This window comes from Pezoporus occidentalis, unplaced genomic scaffold (assembly GCF_034315485.1).
Source record: "Pezoporus occidentalis ecotype Australia unplaced genomic scaffold, CSIRO_AGI_Poc_V1 ctg44, whole genome shotgun sequence".
NCBI classification, from domain to species: Eukaryota; Metazoa; Chordata; class Aves; order Psittaciformes; family Psittacidae; genus Pezoporus; species Pezoporus occidentalis.
Window position 1 is genome coordinate 3,886,817 of NW_026915769.1, and position 15,911 is coordinate 3,902,727.

At 39.6% G+C, this 15,911-nt stretch overlaps 1 protein-coding gene across 5 annotated transcripts in view; it reads right to left on the reverse strand.

The window, feature by feature from the left end:
• Positions 1 to 8,514: 8,514 nt before the first annotated feature.
• WNT7B (Wnt family member 7B) overlaps positions 8,515 to 15,911 on the reverse strand; it is a 96,396-nt gene continuing 88,999 nt past the window's right edge. For all 5 annotated transcript variants that reach the window (XM_062634937.1, XM_062634936.1, XM_062634940.1 and 2 more), the window contains exon 4: positions 8,515 to 11,840. In XM_062634937.1, coding sequence (XP_062490921.1) covers positions 11,361 to 11,840 — 480 coding nt within the window. In that variant the 3' untranslated portion in view covers positions 8,515 to 11,360. The remainder of the gene's footprint in view (positions 11,841 to 15,911) is intronic.

The following is a 15,911-nucleotide window of genomic DNA, read 5'->3' on the forward strand; positions in this document are numbered from 1 at the left end:
AGGGGAAAAAAATGGGCTATTACTCCTATGTAATATGGTTGCAAAAATAGTTGCAGTGAAGGGATGTTTCAAGCATAGGCGCATGAATATCCACCAGCAGGTAAAAAGGTGCAGACAAGGGTGCAGCTCTGAAGTGAATGAGTAGTGTTGATAGCAACACGTTAGAGGCATGAAGGGAATTCCTCCTCCTTCCTCCTCCATGGCTGGGGAAGCACGGTTCACTTCTGCAGCTCCTTGGCCATCAGCCAGTGTGATTAAAACGCTGCACCCTACCTCGGTGTGCTTTAATTGCTGCCTACACACTTTGCGAGTGGTGTTTGTACTTGTTTAGCTTGGGACCTTTGATAGGCTTAGCAGCCAGGCTGGAAGAGGGAAGCAAACACAAGTGAACAAATTTATGTTAACAGACGGTAAGTGTTCGTACTGCATAACACCTGTGGGCAGACACGTAGACAGCGGTGGGTATGCCATTTAAACAGCAAAAGAGTGCCATTTACCCATTGTTTGGGAGTAAATGAAATACATTGCATTAAGTTTGTTCCTTGGCAGTCATCCCAGTCAAACTGCCATGCTGGTTAGCTGTGGACGCCCCTGTATTTACATTAAAATAGTTTGGAAAAATTCGCCTTTATTCATGCCCTGAGTATGCAAACATGATCTCCTCAGCGTGAGCTGCAAGCAAGGCAGTGAGGTGTGCTGAAGATTGGGCTTATGCCTCTCCGGCTCCTCGGTCCATGCCATGGCTGTTTGCTAGTTGCAGAGCAGCCTACCCAGGGCAGCAATCCCAGTCCAGTCCCCTGAGTGGATGACATCTGCCTTTGATTTCCTGACACATGCCATAGCCAAAATGACACAAGTGGAATAATTGCTTCATCAGGTGTGGGGGGGGGTTTGGTTGTTTGCCTCTTCCACACTTCAAGTGACTCCGCAACCCATGCTGAAGATGTGTAACAGCACACTCTCATGGCACTGTGTTTATTTCGCACAGGTTTGTTGCTGGTCTTGGAAAGAAAGACACCGATGGCTTTTGATAAAGCACCAGGAAATCAGCTATGACACCAGGCTTTCCAAATAACAGAGGCTAAATGCTGTGGGCTTCAGCAGAGACCGGTGTCACCTGAGAATATGCTTAGGCACCAGCTGCATCTCTCTTAACTAATTTCTCCATTGCATGCCGCCAAGTGTTCTCCTGAGCTGGTGACATGATAAGGAGAAATGAGTGCACCAGTGCCAGAGTGCTCGTTTTCCACTTGTTTGTCTGTAGCTCTCAAAGTTAAGTTCTGGAGGTTCGCCTTCTGCCCTCTCCTCCCCCAGAGGATGCAGAAGTAGTCACTGCCCAATGGTGTGGTGAAGTCAAGCACTTTTCATGGCTGAAAATAACTCCAGACATAAATTGCCTATGGTTTGGTGAGTGGTACGAGTATAACTGTGTTCTGCAAATGGCTGTGGTGAAGTTAAAAAGCCTGCTAAGTCTGTGCATTGTTACACCTGGCGTATGCTCCATGGCTTCCCAGGTTTGATTTGGTCTCCCTGACACGTCCGCTGTTACACCTGACCTTAAGATTGAGTTTTATGAAGGTTTTCTGGATGACAAAAAAGGGGAAACTAGCTAGCCATTGGGCAGTATTTCAGAAATGAGATCTTAAGTCCACCCAGTAACATCGTATTTTTCTGTGTAGGTTTGGGTTTTTTTAAATATTTCCACTGTCTTTACAGAATTGCTCTTAACGCCTTTTGGCTTTACATATTCATCTGAGAAGAAGATGACGGTATATTCCAGATTTGTTTGTTTCAGATGTCTGAACTTGGAAGAATGACATCTTATAATATATAGTGTACATCTGAGAAGGCTTAGAAAGAAGAAAAAGAAGGAGCCGTCTTCTTTTGCAACTGAAATACAAAACTCCGCCACGATCACATGGTCAGGTTTTTTACCTGAGGTAGGAGGAAAGAAAGATTACGGGCATTATTTGAACAGAAATGTTCAGAAAGATACTCCTTAAGCTAGGAGTAAAATTATTTTCTCATCACACGCATGCACACAAAAATGAACCCTGAAAGCTATTCATGAATATGGATGTATGCAACCATGCCAGCCTTGTAACTCTTACAATTATATACTGAATAGGATATGTGCCAAAATTATGGTTTGTCACAGACTTCATTGTTTCAGTTCTTTCAGTTTTTTTAATCTTTATGGGACTGCTTTTATGGTTTGTTTGGCTTTTTTTTCTTCCTGGTGCTTTTGTTGAGTGTGTGAGCTATGCTATCAGTTTAAGACTAATCCTGAAAATCCCCTGTTAAGAGGTCTATTTTCAATAGCTGAATTACTGAAGGGTGGTAAAACATGGGAATTGTGCTAAACTCAAAGCTTTTAAACAAAACATGTTTAAAAATTTTCAGAAATGAAATGGGATATTTAGGATGAGGTGTTCAATAGTCAGAGGGATTTAATAACTTTTGAAGCTGGACTTAGAAAACCCTCTCATTTAGGTCACAGCATCCTCAAGTTTTGGTGAAAACCACCACCTTTGACAAGTTTCAGGCCAGGAGCTTGAGTAGAGTCTGATTTGATTTACTGCTCCTTAAATTGATGTGTCTTACCTTGCAGTCATTCACGGTTGAAGGGTAAGCTCAGTTCCCTCCTCTTTCAGCTGGAGACGATGGGAGCAGGCAAACACTTCACTGCTCTGAAGTGCCAGCAGAAAGGCTTTCAGGACTGTGGCCAACACCCTCTACAAGCACTTTTTGGATCTGTCTCAGCTTGAGTAGACATTTGAACAGGCATCAGATTGTGAGGGAGTGTAGCTAACTAAAAAGCTGAAGTAGAGAAAGAAGCTTAAGTGAACCCATCTAGGGAAAAGAGGCATCTATTGAATGCAAAAGGTTTTAAACAGAAAACTGTGGGTAATGTTTTTAAAGGAGAGCAAATGCAGGTCCTTGGAAAAACATCTATTTGACTGGGTTTTGGTTTTGGGTTGGTTTTTTTTAAAGATTTCTGTACGTTCTCTTTGCTGGTGAGCAGCTAGGGATGGGGAGAAAATTTCAGGAGTACCTGAAAGTAAAAATTGTCAGTGCTGGTACTCTCACTAGATGTGTTTTACATATACATGAATTGTTCATACAGAGTCAAAAGCCTACAAAAATGGTTCAATAATTCAGAATTATCATTTCAGCATTAAGTTTTCAAATACAGCCGAATCATAGGGTAGCACTACCAGGGATGGTTTACGGCTCATTGCTTCCTACTTTGTATCTTTGGGACTGAAACTTGGTATTTACAGGGACCTTTAAAATAGAGATGCCTCTAGATGAGCTAATGGGAGCATTACATGCACTCAGGAGTTTCTGTTTCATGAACCTGAAGACTAGATAATCTGAGTATGAGTAAAGTCATTGGGAACCAGGAAATCTGGTGTCCTGACCTGATGCCTGTGTCCTTTTGCTATTACTTTTTCCTCTTATAAGATTAATATGATAATTTTGTTGGCTATCACACGGACTATTTCTATTTCATGGAAATTTTTCAGTGCAGAATATATGAACTGTTGCAAAGCATCTGGAGATGAATAGCACTAGGGGTATAAGTAGTCAGAATCAGTGTGGGTGGAAAAAAATCCAGGATATTCCACTTCTGTAAAAAGACCTTCAACCAGAATAAAAGAATCTTGTTCAGAGGCTTATACCAAGAATAAAATGTATTATCAATGCTTAGGAGTGGTTCTGTTTGACTAAGAAAATGCCATTAGAACCAAGTATTTATGACTAAACACACTTGAATAGAAAACATGCAGAGAAAACTCTTGGTAGTTCATTTGTCAAAAGCTGGCTGAACTGTAGCCCTGTAATAATTATGTACTGGATATCACAGGCAGAGAAGCTGGTGACCGCAAACTGACTTCCTCATTCCTTCTCCTTCCTCCAGGAGTGGTTTGGATTAGGTAGTCAGCTGAAACTTCCAAAGCACATATTTTCTTACCATGCTGCTGCAACTCATCTCCAGGTATTTCTTTCTGAGATTCCCACTAAATGCTTTTTATTTTTTTCCACCCTCCTCTTTTGTCCATAAAATTAAAAGTTTATTAACGGATTGACTTAGTTAAGTGCTTCCCAAGTCCCTCTGCAAGTATGCACACATACAAATGCACAGAGAGGAAAGCAACCTATGCACCAGGAAAAAAAAAGAAAGACAGCTGGGTATTGCTGAACGTAATCCAACAGTTCTCCGGTTCCTTGTCCTGAACAACAGATATTCTGTATCACCTAATATTAACAAACAAAAGATTTTTTCCCACGCCATTATATATTTACATTAGTTTACTGTTCAAGCTTGGCATGTTGGCTTCCTAAGACTATTTGATCCTAGATGCAGCTCTGTGCCAGAATTGCTGGAACAAAATGCAGTGGGTGGACAAACCTGTCCTGCTGCATTGCTTCTACCCTTTTAAAAACAGAAAGCATTTATCTGACTCATTACTGTAAATGTACTAACAGAGCATACCGGTGATGATTTTCTGACTGAAAGTGCTGCGTCTGCTCAAAAGGTTAACATGGGTGCAAAGTAAGTGCATATCATGACACATTTGTTGATACCAGCCAGGGGCAAATATTAAGTAGCTTATATTTTAAAGAGAGAGATAAGGAAGAAGGTTTATGAGGTGCTTGCCAATAAACGTATATTCATCACAACACTCCTGTGCATTGTAGTAACCAGAGTGGGTAGGGCTAGTAATGACAGCCCCAGACCAAAAACCAGAACATTTGGGTTGCGGCCCTAACTCTTGACTTTTCTTTTTACTAGGGCCTTTGGCAAGTGATTTAGAACTAAATTAGGCTTCCTCTTGTTCCTGACTAGGTGAAGGAGGAAAAAGGTTTCACACATCTCTACTTTCCCCCATTGCAAAATGAGAACTTTTCTTCTTTTCTTAGAGACCTACAAACAAAAAGACCTGCAAATGAAAGAAAGAAGTACTATCAGGTGTTATTATGGTGCTGCTGACACAGTACATCTGGAAGGAAATGTGGAAAATTTGTATCCCTCTGTTTCAGTAAGAGGCCGCAAAATCCACTCTCTTTGAAAAGGGAAATACTGAGGAGGTAAATTGCTCTGAATATCTGCAGTGTGTATTTTTCAGATATGCCCACACATATTTTTTTTAATATATTTACATATATTTTTACATGTGTGTGGAAATACATGTGTGCTAAGTGTGCAGTTTGGGATATATGATGCAATTTGAGGAGTGCCTTTTTTTCTTCTGTCTTGGTATGCTAATTCTTATGAGTACTGCTAAGTATATATTTCTTTAAAGCATATAATACCTCAGAAAGGTGTTGAGACAAGTAACCATATTCTGTGCGATGGCTAGCACTACAGAAAATGTGTGACACTTAAATTTCACTGCCTTTTTAGCCAGCCTAACCTGGAGGCTGAACTCAGCTTTAATGGCAGGATGCAATCCATGCAGGTAATTGGGATTCAGCTGCTGCAAGAGCCTTTCGGCGTAGCCTGATGAGCTAGCAGCAGCCTGGATGCACTCCAATGAAATAACCAAGGGAGCATTGCAATGCACACCCTTTAGGATCCTTCACAACCAGTATCATAATACTATTAAACATTCACCCTTTGGATTAGATTTCTCTGCACAGCGCATATATTAAGAGGAAGTCAAAATCATAAATAAGCTGCTTTGTAGGGAACGGCTTCATCAAATCACAGGATAATTGTCTGGCTTTTTAGAATTCTCTTTGAAATAATTTCTGTGGGGAAATAGTTCATGCATAAAATCAGGAGTTGGAGATCGGTTGGAAGAGACGAGAACAGGGTGGCAGTAAAAAGGAAAAACAAAGCCAATTTCACTGACATAATGGAGTACCTATTCCACAACACATAAAATAATAGAGCTTACAGTTAAAAAAAGGAAAAAAAATAACTAAGGAAAATATAATTAGTGCCCAAGAGCAGCTGAGGCAAACGGTAGAGGGGAAATGAGAGTTCATTCACATGATACAATTTTTGGTACTTAATTTCAGTGGATAAATTATCCAGTGGGTCTCCCTGGGTTTTTTTTCCAGTTGAGAAGGAAAAGAGGTTCTGTCAGAGGTGATCTAACGCCTCCCCCAGAGCAAGTTTGCTCTCCCTATTGAGGAAGTCTAGAGAGGCTGTCAGCTCACTTAGCCTGTCTTTTGAGTTGAGTGGTGTGAATAGTCTTCAAAATGCCTTTGGTTTTCTTTTTACCCAAAGATTGAGGGAATGCTCCTTTTCATTCTCAGCCACAGGAATTAAACAATAAGATCAAAATCTTGTAATCTCCTTGGGAATTCCTTTTAGTTGTATGGGATCTAAAATGCTGGCTTTCCCCTACATTTCTGGGCAAATGAAGGCAGAGGCTAATCATATAGCTAACTTTCAATGCAAATATTTCCAATGTCTGTTGCAGTGTCATTTGTTTGGGATTGCCTATGAAACAAATGTGTTAATTGTTTTTAATACCTATGAATAAGTTTAACTGTCATTAAGCTGGTTCTGTATTGAATGTATGGTCTGTTTACAGCGCGAACGAGAGGACCTGGCACTTTATTGTTCCAAATTTTTTGGCCTTTCATAGTACCAACTTATGGAAAGGACCATTGTATGAAATGGAATCTCACTAGGGTGTCCAAATAGGTAATACCTAGTGTATTGCTTTCAGTAAAAACAGCACAACTAAAGATTTTGAATTTACAACATTATTATTCCCTCTTCTTCAGTGCTCTGTGCAACACTGTACAAACAACAATCACGTATTGTGTGTAAACTGACGTCTTCATTCCTCACCAAACAAGTCTTTTAAAGCACATGCATCTGTACTGCAAGAATGTGCAGGGGAAAAAAAAACTGGATCTTTATTTAAAAAATGAAATGCAGATATTGAATTTGCAACTTCATGTCCCCTGTCAGATAATGATCCCCTACAATTTTCTAATAGCAAGTATAACACCAAAAGGAAAATACTTGGCAGCCATTGGGCATGTTTGTTCTCCAATGAAACAGTCGGAATGTGCAGAGGTGCAGAGATGCAGATGGGAACTTTGGATTTGAGGGGAAAAACTTTTGTGGGTTCAGCCTACAATGCTGTTTGTTTTGCATGCAGGAGGTTTCTTACAATATCACAGTGGCACAAACTGAAATTGCTTACAACTTCCCCTGCCTTTCCAACTTTGATGTTTTTTTGCCTTTATACATGGTTTTAGCTGTGTATATCCTGCATCTCATTGTGGCAGTCACTCAGAAGAATATTGGGTCTTTACTGTACCGCCTTTGCTGTGGGAACTGTCATTGGAACAAAAGGTCTGGAGGATTGGAAAGGAAACGTGCAGTCATTCTGTCCAGTTATGAAAATCACTATGAATGCAAATTATCTGTATCTTTATAGAAAGCGTTTTCTGTTGAACATCAATTGTGCCTTCAATAGTGAAAGGCATATGCGCTATTTCCATGGGAAAGATGGTACAAGGGAAGGTCTTGATTTGTTATGTTCAGTATCACTTTGGGGTTTTGACCTTAAATTAAGAAAGAAATCCATGAAAATATGTTTAAAACTTTAAGTGACCTACTTGCAATGTGCTTCATTTTTGTTAAAAGATTTACAAACCTTTGACGAGTTTCATCTATTTTCCAGATGTCATCATAGAAACAAATGTAATAGTACCATTTGCTATAAAAAATTCTTCAGCTCTATTAACAAGTTTCCCATGATGTAATTAGAAAGAAGGTGTAGTGTTTTCTTTGGCATCCATGGATAAAATGCTGTACATACTTATGCTGCTATAAACCCAGGCCAACTCAGTTCATTTTAATGAAGTTATTTTGGACTTAGTTCATGTGGAATTTGGCTATACCTTTATCTATAGTTGGATATCTTCCCTGAGAGACAAATACAACAAAGTTTGTACATTTTCTTTAGATTTCTTATACGAAGACACTATTCTCAGTATCAAAGAGGTTGCTACTATTCTGATCAAGGTAAATGCTGTAAAATATTTCAGATACAGATTCAGGTGGGGTTTTCAGATGTTTCCATAACTTGCTTGAGTGAACTGGAACATGTGCAAGTGCTGAAGTCAGGGTCTTCAAGCTGCTCCTCTACATCTCTTTCTTACTCGTCTCTGTTCACTAATCTGTTATGTGAGGTTCATGGCCAAGAAACATTTTGGTGTTGGATGCCACATTTTATGTCACAAAACATTTATGTTTTTCTCATTTGAGCCAGCCAAAGTCTCTAGTAATAGCAAGGTTGGTAGTGCTTGTGCCAATTTCTCTGGTGCTACTGGTGTAGGTAGCTGACTTTGGACTGTGATACCAAACACAGGCACGTTCACTATTATTTCTCACAAAACACAAAAACTGCTTTGAACTTGAAATCTGCCTATCATTTGTCTTCCAGAGAAGCCTTCACACAAACAGCTTTTGCATAAGGCCTTGATGTTTTCTTTCTTTTTTCTAAATGAACAACAAACAAAAAGAAAGGGAACTAGAAGGGGAATAAAGTAAGTTTTAATGGACACACATTTTATCTTTTGTTTTCTGCTTGCCATAAAACATTAACATAGTAAACAAATTGATCTTTGCTCTTAAATTCTTTAATAACATACAGTCTTATGAGTTTTGTCATGGCTAAAGTGTGGTTAAACCATGTTGTGTTGCTGGTTGCATTCAAACCTCTATTGTCACAGTTCTTTGACATCAAACTACATCTTTTAAAATAAAAGCTGTGTGTAACCCACTTCTGTTCATAGACACCTTCATTAAAAGGTTGCCATTTGGGGGGGAGGGGGATGTTTCAGTACATTAGTGGTAATGGTGTTTTCTGACCAAACCTGTTTTTTCCTGGGACAAAGTTCCAAGTCCGTGCATTCCCATGGTCATCCCCTGCTTTGTGCCGTACAGTACCCACAAAAACAAAAATTGTATAGGGTGCTCTGAAACATCAAATTCTAGACAGCTAATCCAGTCGTAGGACTGTTATCATGATGTTTCAGTAGCTGACAAAGCTATTTGAAATTGGGGTATGTAAAAAAAAAGAAAGTGTCACTTTGGTCCACTTTTCGGAGTGGTTGGTGTTATAATATATAACCTTTTTTTTTTAACGCAGTGTAGTTCACAATAATTTAAAATACTCTATAGACATTTAAACGATATACAATAATATAACTTAATTGGATTCCTCAATTGTACTTAACAAATACTATTCTAATATATTTACAGTATCTAGTACCATAAGACTGTGCATTACTGTGCTTGGGAGCTTTATTTGCTTCCTGTCAAGAATGTAGTGAAAGTACAGTATATCACTATTATTCAACAACAATACCCATGAATCAAAGGGACTTAAATTATATGGAGTGACTCTAGCATTTTGGGGGGCCCCTGTTGACTTCTATGGGGTTGTTCACATCATGGTTGGCATTTAGAAACCAACAGCAACAATATAAAAAATGAGCTTTTCAACTTTGGATTGCTCCATGGCAGGCTCATCAAAGGGCTCTGATTTTCAGAGGGTAAGTGCTTGGGGTCAGAAAGACAGGTCTTCATGAGTGTTTCAATGAAGGTCCCCAAGTATTTAGTTACCTTTGATAATGCAGGCCCATAAAATATGGAGGTAATCCTGGCTCATTCACATATCCAGCATGGGAGCTGGTGGAGCAGTAGCTCCACCAGCCCCTTGCCCCAAGGGCACCATGTGGTGTGGCAAGTGCTTCCATGTCAAGTGGGGAGGGCCCATGGCTGCGCAGCCCCTCAATAAAAGTAATAAAATGAAACAAAATCTAGAAATGCAGATATGCAGATGTTAGGAAATTTTTAATCCCAGTTTTCAGAAAATCAGGAAGGGACCCTTGCTACAAGCAAACATTTATGTGCTTAAATGCACTGTGTTATAAGTGGGCATATCTGACTCTTGGGTTTACAAACACTAGATTTTACAGTAGTAAATTATCTGAGGACTTTCTTTAAATCTCTCATAGGGAAAAGGTGTGTAAATTAGAATTGAGTGCTGGTGTAAAAAGTCAGTTTCTTCCTTAACATTCATGTATTTACCACGGGGTACGTTATTTCCAACCTTAGAATAACAACAACACAGACGAACCCATATTTTAGCTTTCTCATGTTCATGAAGCCACCACAGCTCACAGGTTGCAGCAACGTAGAGCTTAGCTACCATATTTTTATTAACTTCTCAGTTCATACTGAGCATAAGTTACTTAAAGCTACTGGTAATATTAACTTTCAACCAGTAAAGGCAAAACACAATGCTTGAAAGATTCTGCCAGTGCATTTAACAGCAAAGCAAAACCTTTGATATTTGTCGAAGCATGTCTTTGTATCCTAAAACTCCCTACAAGGAGCTGAGAGCAGGTGCTCCATGCCTCAAGCCTGAGTCTAAAAAGAGTCATTCTTAATCAGGAGGCAAGTGGGAAAAGTCTTTATCAAGCATTTGTAACCACAGTTTCGCATGATCTTTCTGCTCAATTCTGGTAATTGCTTAAGGCCTACAGTAATTGAACTCTAATAGTGGAGTGACAAGAGATCAGTAGCATTGAAGAACTTAGGGAGAACCAAATACGAAAGTCATAGTCAGAGTTCCAATAAGTTTACATTTAGTACAGAATTAAGACATAGCTACCCGTTAGTGCTTAGAATTTTTTGATACTATTAAAAACATAAATAATTATTTTTAATGTTCATTCAAAGAGTTCCAGTGTCACTGGCAGCTGATGTAATTTTGTGAATGTTATTTTTTCCAAACTGATAGTGGAGTATTTCCGCCACAGATTTTGTCTCCCTACCAGCTGTTTTCTCTTTACCTGCTTTCGTAGAAATTTAGGATTTTGCAGCAAGTCTGCGGTGTTCTAGTCAGTGAAGATTTCATTTACTTTAAAAACAAAAAAAAAAAAAAGAAAAAAAAAAAGGTCTTTATTTGCACAGGGCTTGGTGGTTTTGTTGTTGTAAAATAGGAGAAAGAGTCTTTTTCTTTTAAATTTCATGGGAGCTGCAATGTGATCAGCTTCTCTGATATGTATAACTTAAAACACACGAAAATCTGCAACACCCAGATTGTAGTTTAAAAAAAAAGTTTCATGTGTTTGTCAACATCACCTTAATCCTGTTGCCCTTGTTTCCAAAGCAGTTACAACAGCCAGCCAGCAAAAATGCACCATCCTTTGAAGTGTAAGTAGTGGGGAGGGAGTGGTTGTTGTGGTGGTGTTTGGGGTTTTTTTCCCGAAGAAGATTAGATGTGCAAAATGATGCTGTCGTCGTTGGTTGTACTCCACTTTCTTCACTCGTGGTGATTGGTTCTGTTTGTTTGCACATGACACCATTATTTGCAGGTGAACACCTCTGTCCGCTCACTACACGTGTTGCACTTCACAAAGCAGCACCAGTGGAATTTGCAATTACATTGCCACACCTTGGTGTACTGGTGTGTGTTGTACCCTCTTCCGCAGCACATCATGTCACACCCATCCGCATTGGGTGAGGTACGGTTGCAGAGTCGTCCCTGGGTACCGACACTCCCTGTGGAAGCATCTTCCTCACAGTAGTTAGGTGACTTTTCGATATACACTAAATCTGTTTCCATGGGTTTCTGGTAACTCTTAATCTGCTTGATCTTCAGGAAGGTTGGCTGTCTTAGTCTACTGGCTCGTACCACCTCCACTTGCACTGCAGCATTGTATTTCTCTTTCAAAATATATCCAATCTCCCTGAATTTAGGAAGCGTGGTCCAGCAGGTCTTAGTTGTACAGGAACCTGAAACTCCATGACACTTGCACTCTAATTTCATTCTCTCTTCAAGAACCTGTGTGTACAGACATTTGCATATTGTTACTGCAAGAAAATGATATTGCAAACTTGCCTAAATCTGTCTGTTAGTTCATATGAATATTCATTACTGCTGATTGAAATTTTTCGAATGCATGCTTATAAATCTTCTCAGCACCAAGTCGAATGCTTATAACACATTTTGTTTTACGCGGTGCCTGGTTGGAAATGCAGTGTTTTATCATTTTGTTAGAAAATGTTTTCATTCTGTTTCCAAACAGTGGACAATATTTACTTAAATTTCAGAAGACGTGTCTTTAGAGCCAAAGTAACTTATAGGACTGCAGTGACTTAAAAAAACACGCTTCAAACCGTTTTCATTTTGAAAACAGGAAAAAAGTGTTTTCTTAAGTGATTCAGAATATTTAACCTTAATTGCTGTCAGTAATGCTCAAAAGGCATTTTAAAAAAAAATTTAATATCACAGTTTTTTAATATCACAGCTTTAACATATACTGTGTGGCTGAATAGGCATTTGTGTTCACTGCTTAATGAAAAATGTTGCCTATAGTGGCAGCGGCAATACCTATTAACTATTCAACCCACAGAGTATACCGTCCCCTTTAAAACAGCACTCCTTGCAATATCTACCTGACTATCATGCAAGTGTTCAGATATCTTTTGCACTGAAGCAATGACTGAGCAACATTAGAGGAAAAATCCACTAAAGGGTCCTGCTCATCTGTAAACTGCACAGAAATGGGAGCATTTATTGCTATTGATAGAGCAGGTTAATCTCAAGGAGGTTAATCCAGCATCAGATGTTCCCTAGAAGGGACCCAAACTGGTGGGTGCTCAGGATCATGCTCCACCTCCTGCTTCTGCTGCAGCCAAGCTGGGCTATGGCTGGCACATCCCTCCTTCCCTGGGTATGGGTGTATGCCTGGGGGAAGACAGGCAGATGCCCTCCCGCTCCCTGTGCATGGCAGAGGGGAAACTGGCCTTGTGGAAGCGCCTTTCTGGTTTTTTGCCCTTGTGCTACCACTGAAGCCTGACCATAATTACATCCACAGTCATCATTAGCTTATGAAAATCAAGGCCTAAGAACAAAGCAAACTGATCTTTCCCCTTTGCAATGGGATGCTAACAGAGAAATATGAGCTACCGAGCTTGTCTTAAAGCATTACTGATGCTGCAGACCATCTCCTGCAGTGGTTTCATTGCAGATCCCAGAACATGACTGAAATGGGCAAAGGATAAAAGGGCCGAAATCTGAGTACAATGGCATAATGAAGTAGAAGGGAGTAAAAAATGCTTACTGCTTAAGAAACTGGCCTTAAAATAAAAGCTGTACAGATCTGGTTATCCCTGCAAATAGAGGGCACCCTCCTGAGTTGTTTGAGTTTCACTTAAATTGTATGTTTTGCTTTTTCCCCAATTTCTGGGGTTTCAATATTAAAGAGAGTATTTGGTTTTAATTCTGCCTTTCCAACATACAGTAGCAAGTACAAGACAGCTGAGCATCCTATTCAAGAATACCTTAGACCTTCTGCAACCACAGGCTTTTCCCAGGTCAGGGTCAAGTTAACCTATCAGAGACAGAAAATTTGATTTCCAGGAAGGTTTACCAGGTTAGAGAAGTTCCTATATCTGCAACTACTCTAGAAAAGAAAAGGCAGAATTTCAGTGTCAGTGAATAAAGGAATGCCTTGTGAAAAACTCCAGCATCTTTTTGATGTCTCCTCTATCTCTACTGTCCTGTGCAAAAGGACGTGCTTTTTTGAAGACCCACAAACAAGATTCCAATCCTGTTCCACAAAACTGGGTTAATATATTCTATTGGTATTTAGATGTGCATGTAGAGAGGTATAAAAGTTTTGTAAGATTTGCTTGATATTGCTGAAATATGTTTTTTTTTAAACTAGCCTGTTTCTACAGCTTTCTCAACCACTAGTCAACATTCAGTTGCAGCCACAAGAATTGCAGTAAAATCCATGACAAAAGGTGGATGGAGGTAATATTTTCTACACCTTCGCCAAATAGTACTAAGATCTAAGGACTTCCAGGAAAGCATTGCCAATGGGATAGGTCTGCCACATCTGATTCATGCTCCTCTTTCCCCAAGTAGTAAATCTTGGTGAAAAGTACATGTTTTGTCATGTTCTGGGTGTATTTTTGATGTCTGTTATTTGATTGAAAAGGCCAAGTCAGTAACTTGCTCAGAGAGTGGGAGGAGGTGAAGCTTGTGAGACTCCTTATTCTTGTGTGGGTTGAACACACTGGACACTGTTCCAAGGAGCCTTCATCTCTGTCATTGGTGTGCTTCCCTAATACAACAGAAAATGTCTTTGTTCCTGACAGACAAAGATATCAACCATTCTGGTGTCGTACGGGTATCTTTGTATACGCACATTTATATACGGATGTGTGTGTGTACGTTTGCCTCTCTGTGCAAATTTGGTTGAGATGCTGCCATTTATACACAGCACTGCCTGGCATCCTCTGTAGTACAATGTCCAGCAACTTTATCCTAAGCCGTGATTTCTCTTTTTGGTTTTGTCTTCCTGAAGGTCCAGTTTCACAAGTCATTTTGCTGTACAGAAATCTGATTTCACTGCTGTATTTTTTCGAAGGTTCCCACTGTTTATGATGGTGGAAGAACTTGCAAATACAAGCCACACAGGCTCAAGAAAAGCAGAAGTTTCAAGAAGTATTAATTCATGATCTTGAAGCCAATCTCACAGTTTTTTTATTTTTTTGGAGGTTTCTCTCATGAATGTGGAATGCTTGGGGTTACAACACTGAGCACAGGCCCAATCATCAGGTAGTTAAATTCCTGAATGCTATAATTTTTGTGCCCACAGTCAGCTGAGGGTATAAAATTGTGCCCAAAAACTTGGAGGTCAGGGAATACAAGGCCCAAACTAAGCAGATTCTAAGCAACTTTTTTCTCTCTTTCCACCCAGATGCAGTGGAGTATTCCCTTTGCCGACAAGCCAGCATGGTCTGACTTTCACAGAGGTATGTCCATCTGCGTGGTATCTTGAGCAGCTTCCCGCTTGCAGCAAGGTGCCACTCAAACTGGCAAAGGTGCCAGGATTTGCCCCTGTTAGCTCAATGCTGTGAATGAAGAGCAGATAACATTTTTCTTCCTCAGTTTCCCTCCTGCTGTATTCTCCTCAGCAAAATTCCCATCAAAGCTTTGACCCTGAGCCTTAAAGGTATTTATTTACTCAAATCTAATACCTTATGCCAAGGTAGGTGCCTGATTAAAGATTGAAAATCATTAGCTCGTGCAACCCACTCTCTCAGCAGTTTCATTTGTCATATGTCAGTGCCTCATATCTAATCTTGAATGGTTTACAGCAAGATCTACCTCCCAGAGTAAATTCCCATCACTGGACTGTACTGCTTCAGACTAATGGTAGGAACATTCCTTAAGTCCCTTTTCCACACACAGGCCCACTCCCACCCCAGTATGATCTTGCCAAGCAAAATTTTCTAACTACTGCTACTTTGTTCAATGAATTGTGAAATATAATGTTAAAGCTTTCTTATCCCACATATTTTTATACCTATATAAATCATACACTGAAAATGCAATTTGAGGGTTGTCCGCTGCCAGTTAAGTAGAAAAGACTAGCAAAGGCTGAAATAAAACAAAATGATACTCATGAAAAGAAATTCATGCTTTCAAGTTCCATATCTAGACCCAACTGCATAACATCAGATACAGTTTCTGTACATATTAAAAATCCTATCTGGATAAAATATGTAGAAACAATAGTAACATTTTGTGTGTGTGTGTTTTGGCTTGCCTTTTCTGGTTTGTGTTTTCCTTAGTGGAAATGCACATTTTTGGACCAGATGTTGAATGTAACAAAATCCATATTACTTTTTGACTGCAGCATCAAAATGAAATAGAAAACTTCAGTTTTCCCCCATCAAATATGCAAGTGATCAATTTTTGTTTTGGGTAATAGCAACAACAAAAGAGGTGGATCCTGGTCACAAGATGTCACCACCCCTTTGATACTCATGCAGCTGCAGCCATGAGAGCTGATGGCTTGTCGATGATGATGTATAGGCACTGGGTAACCTTAGTCTC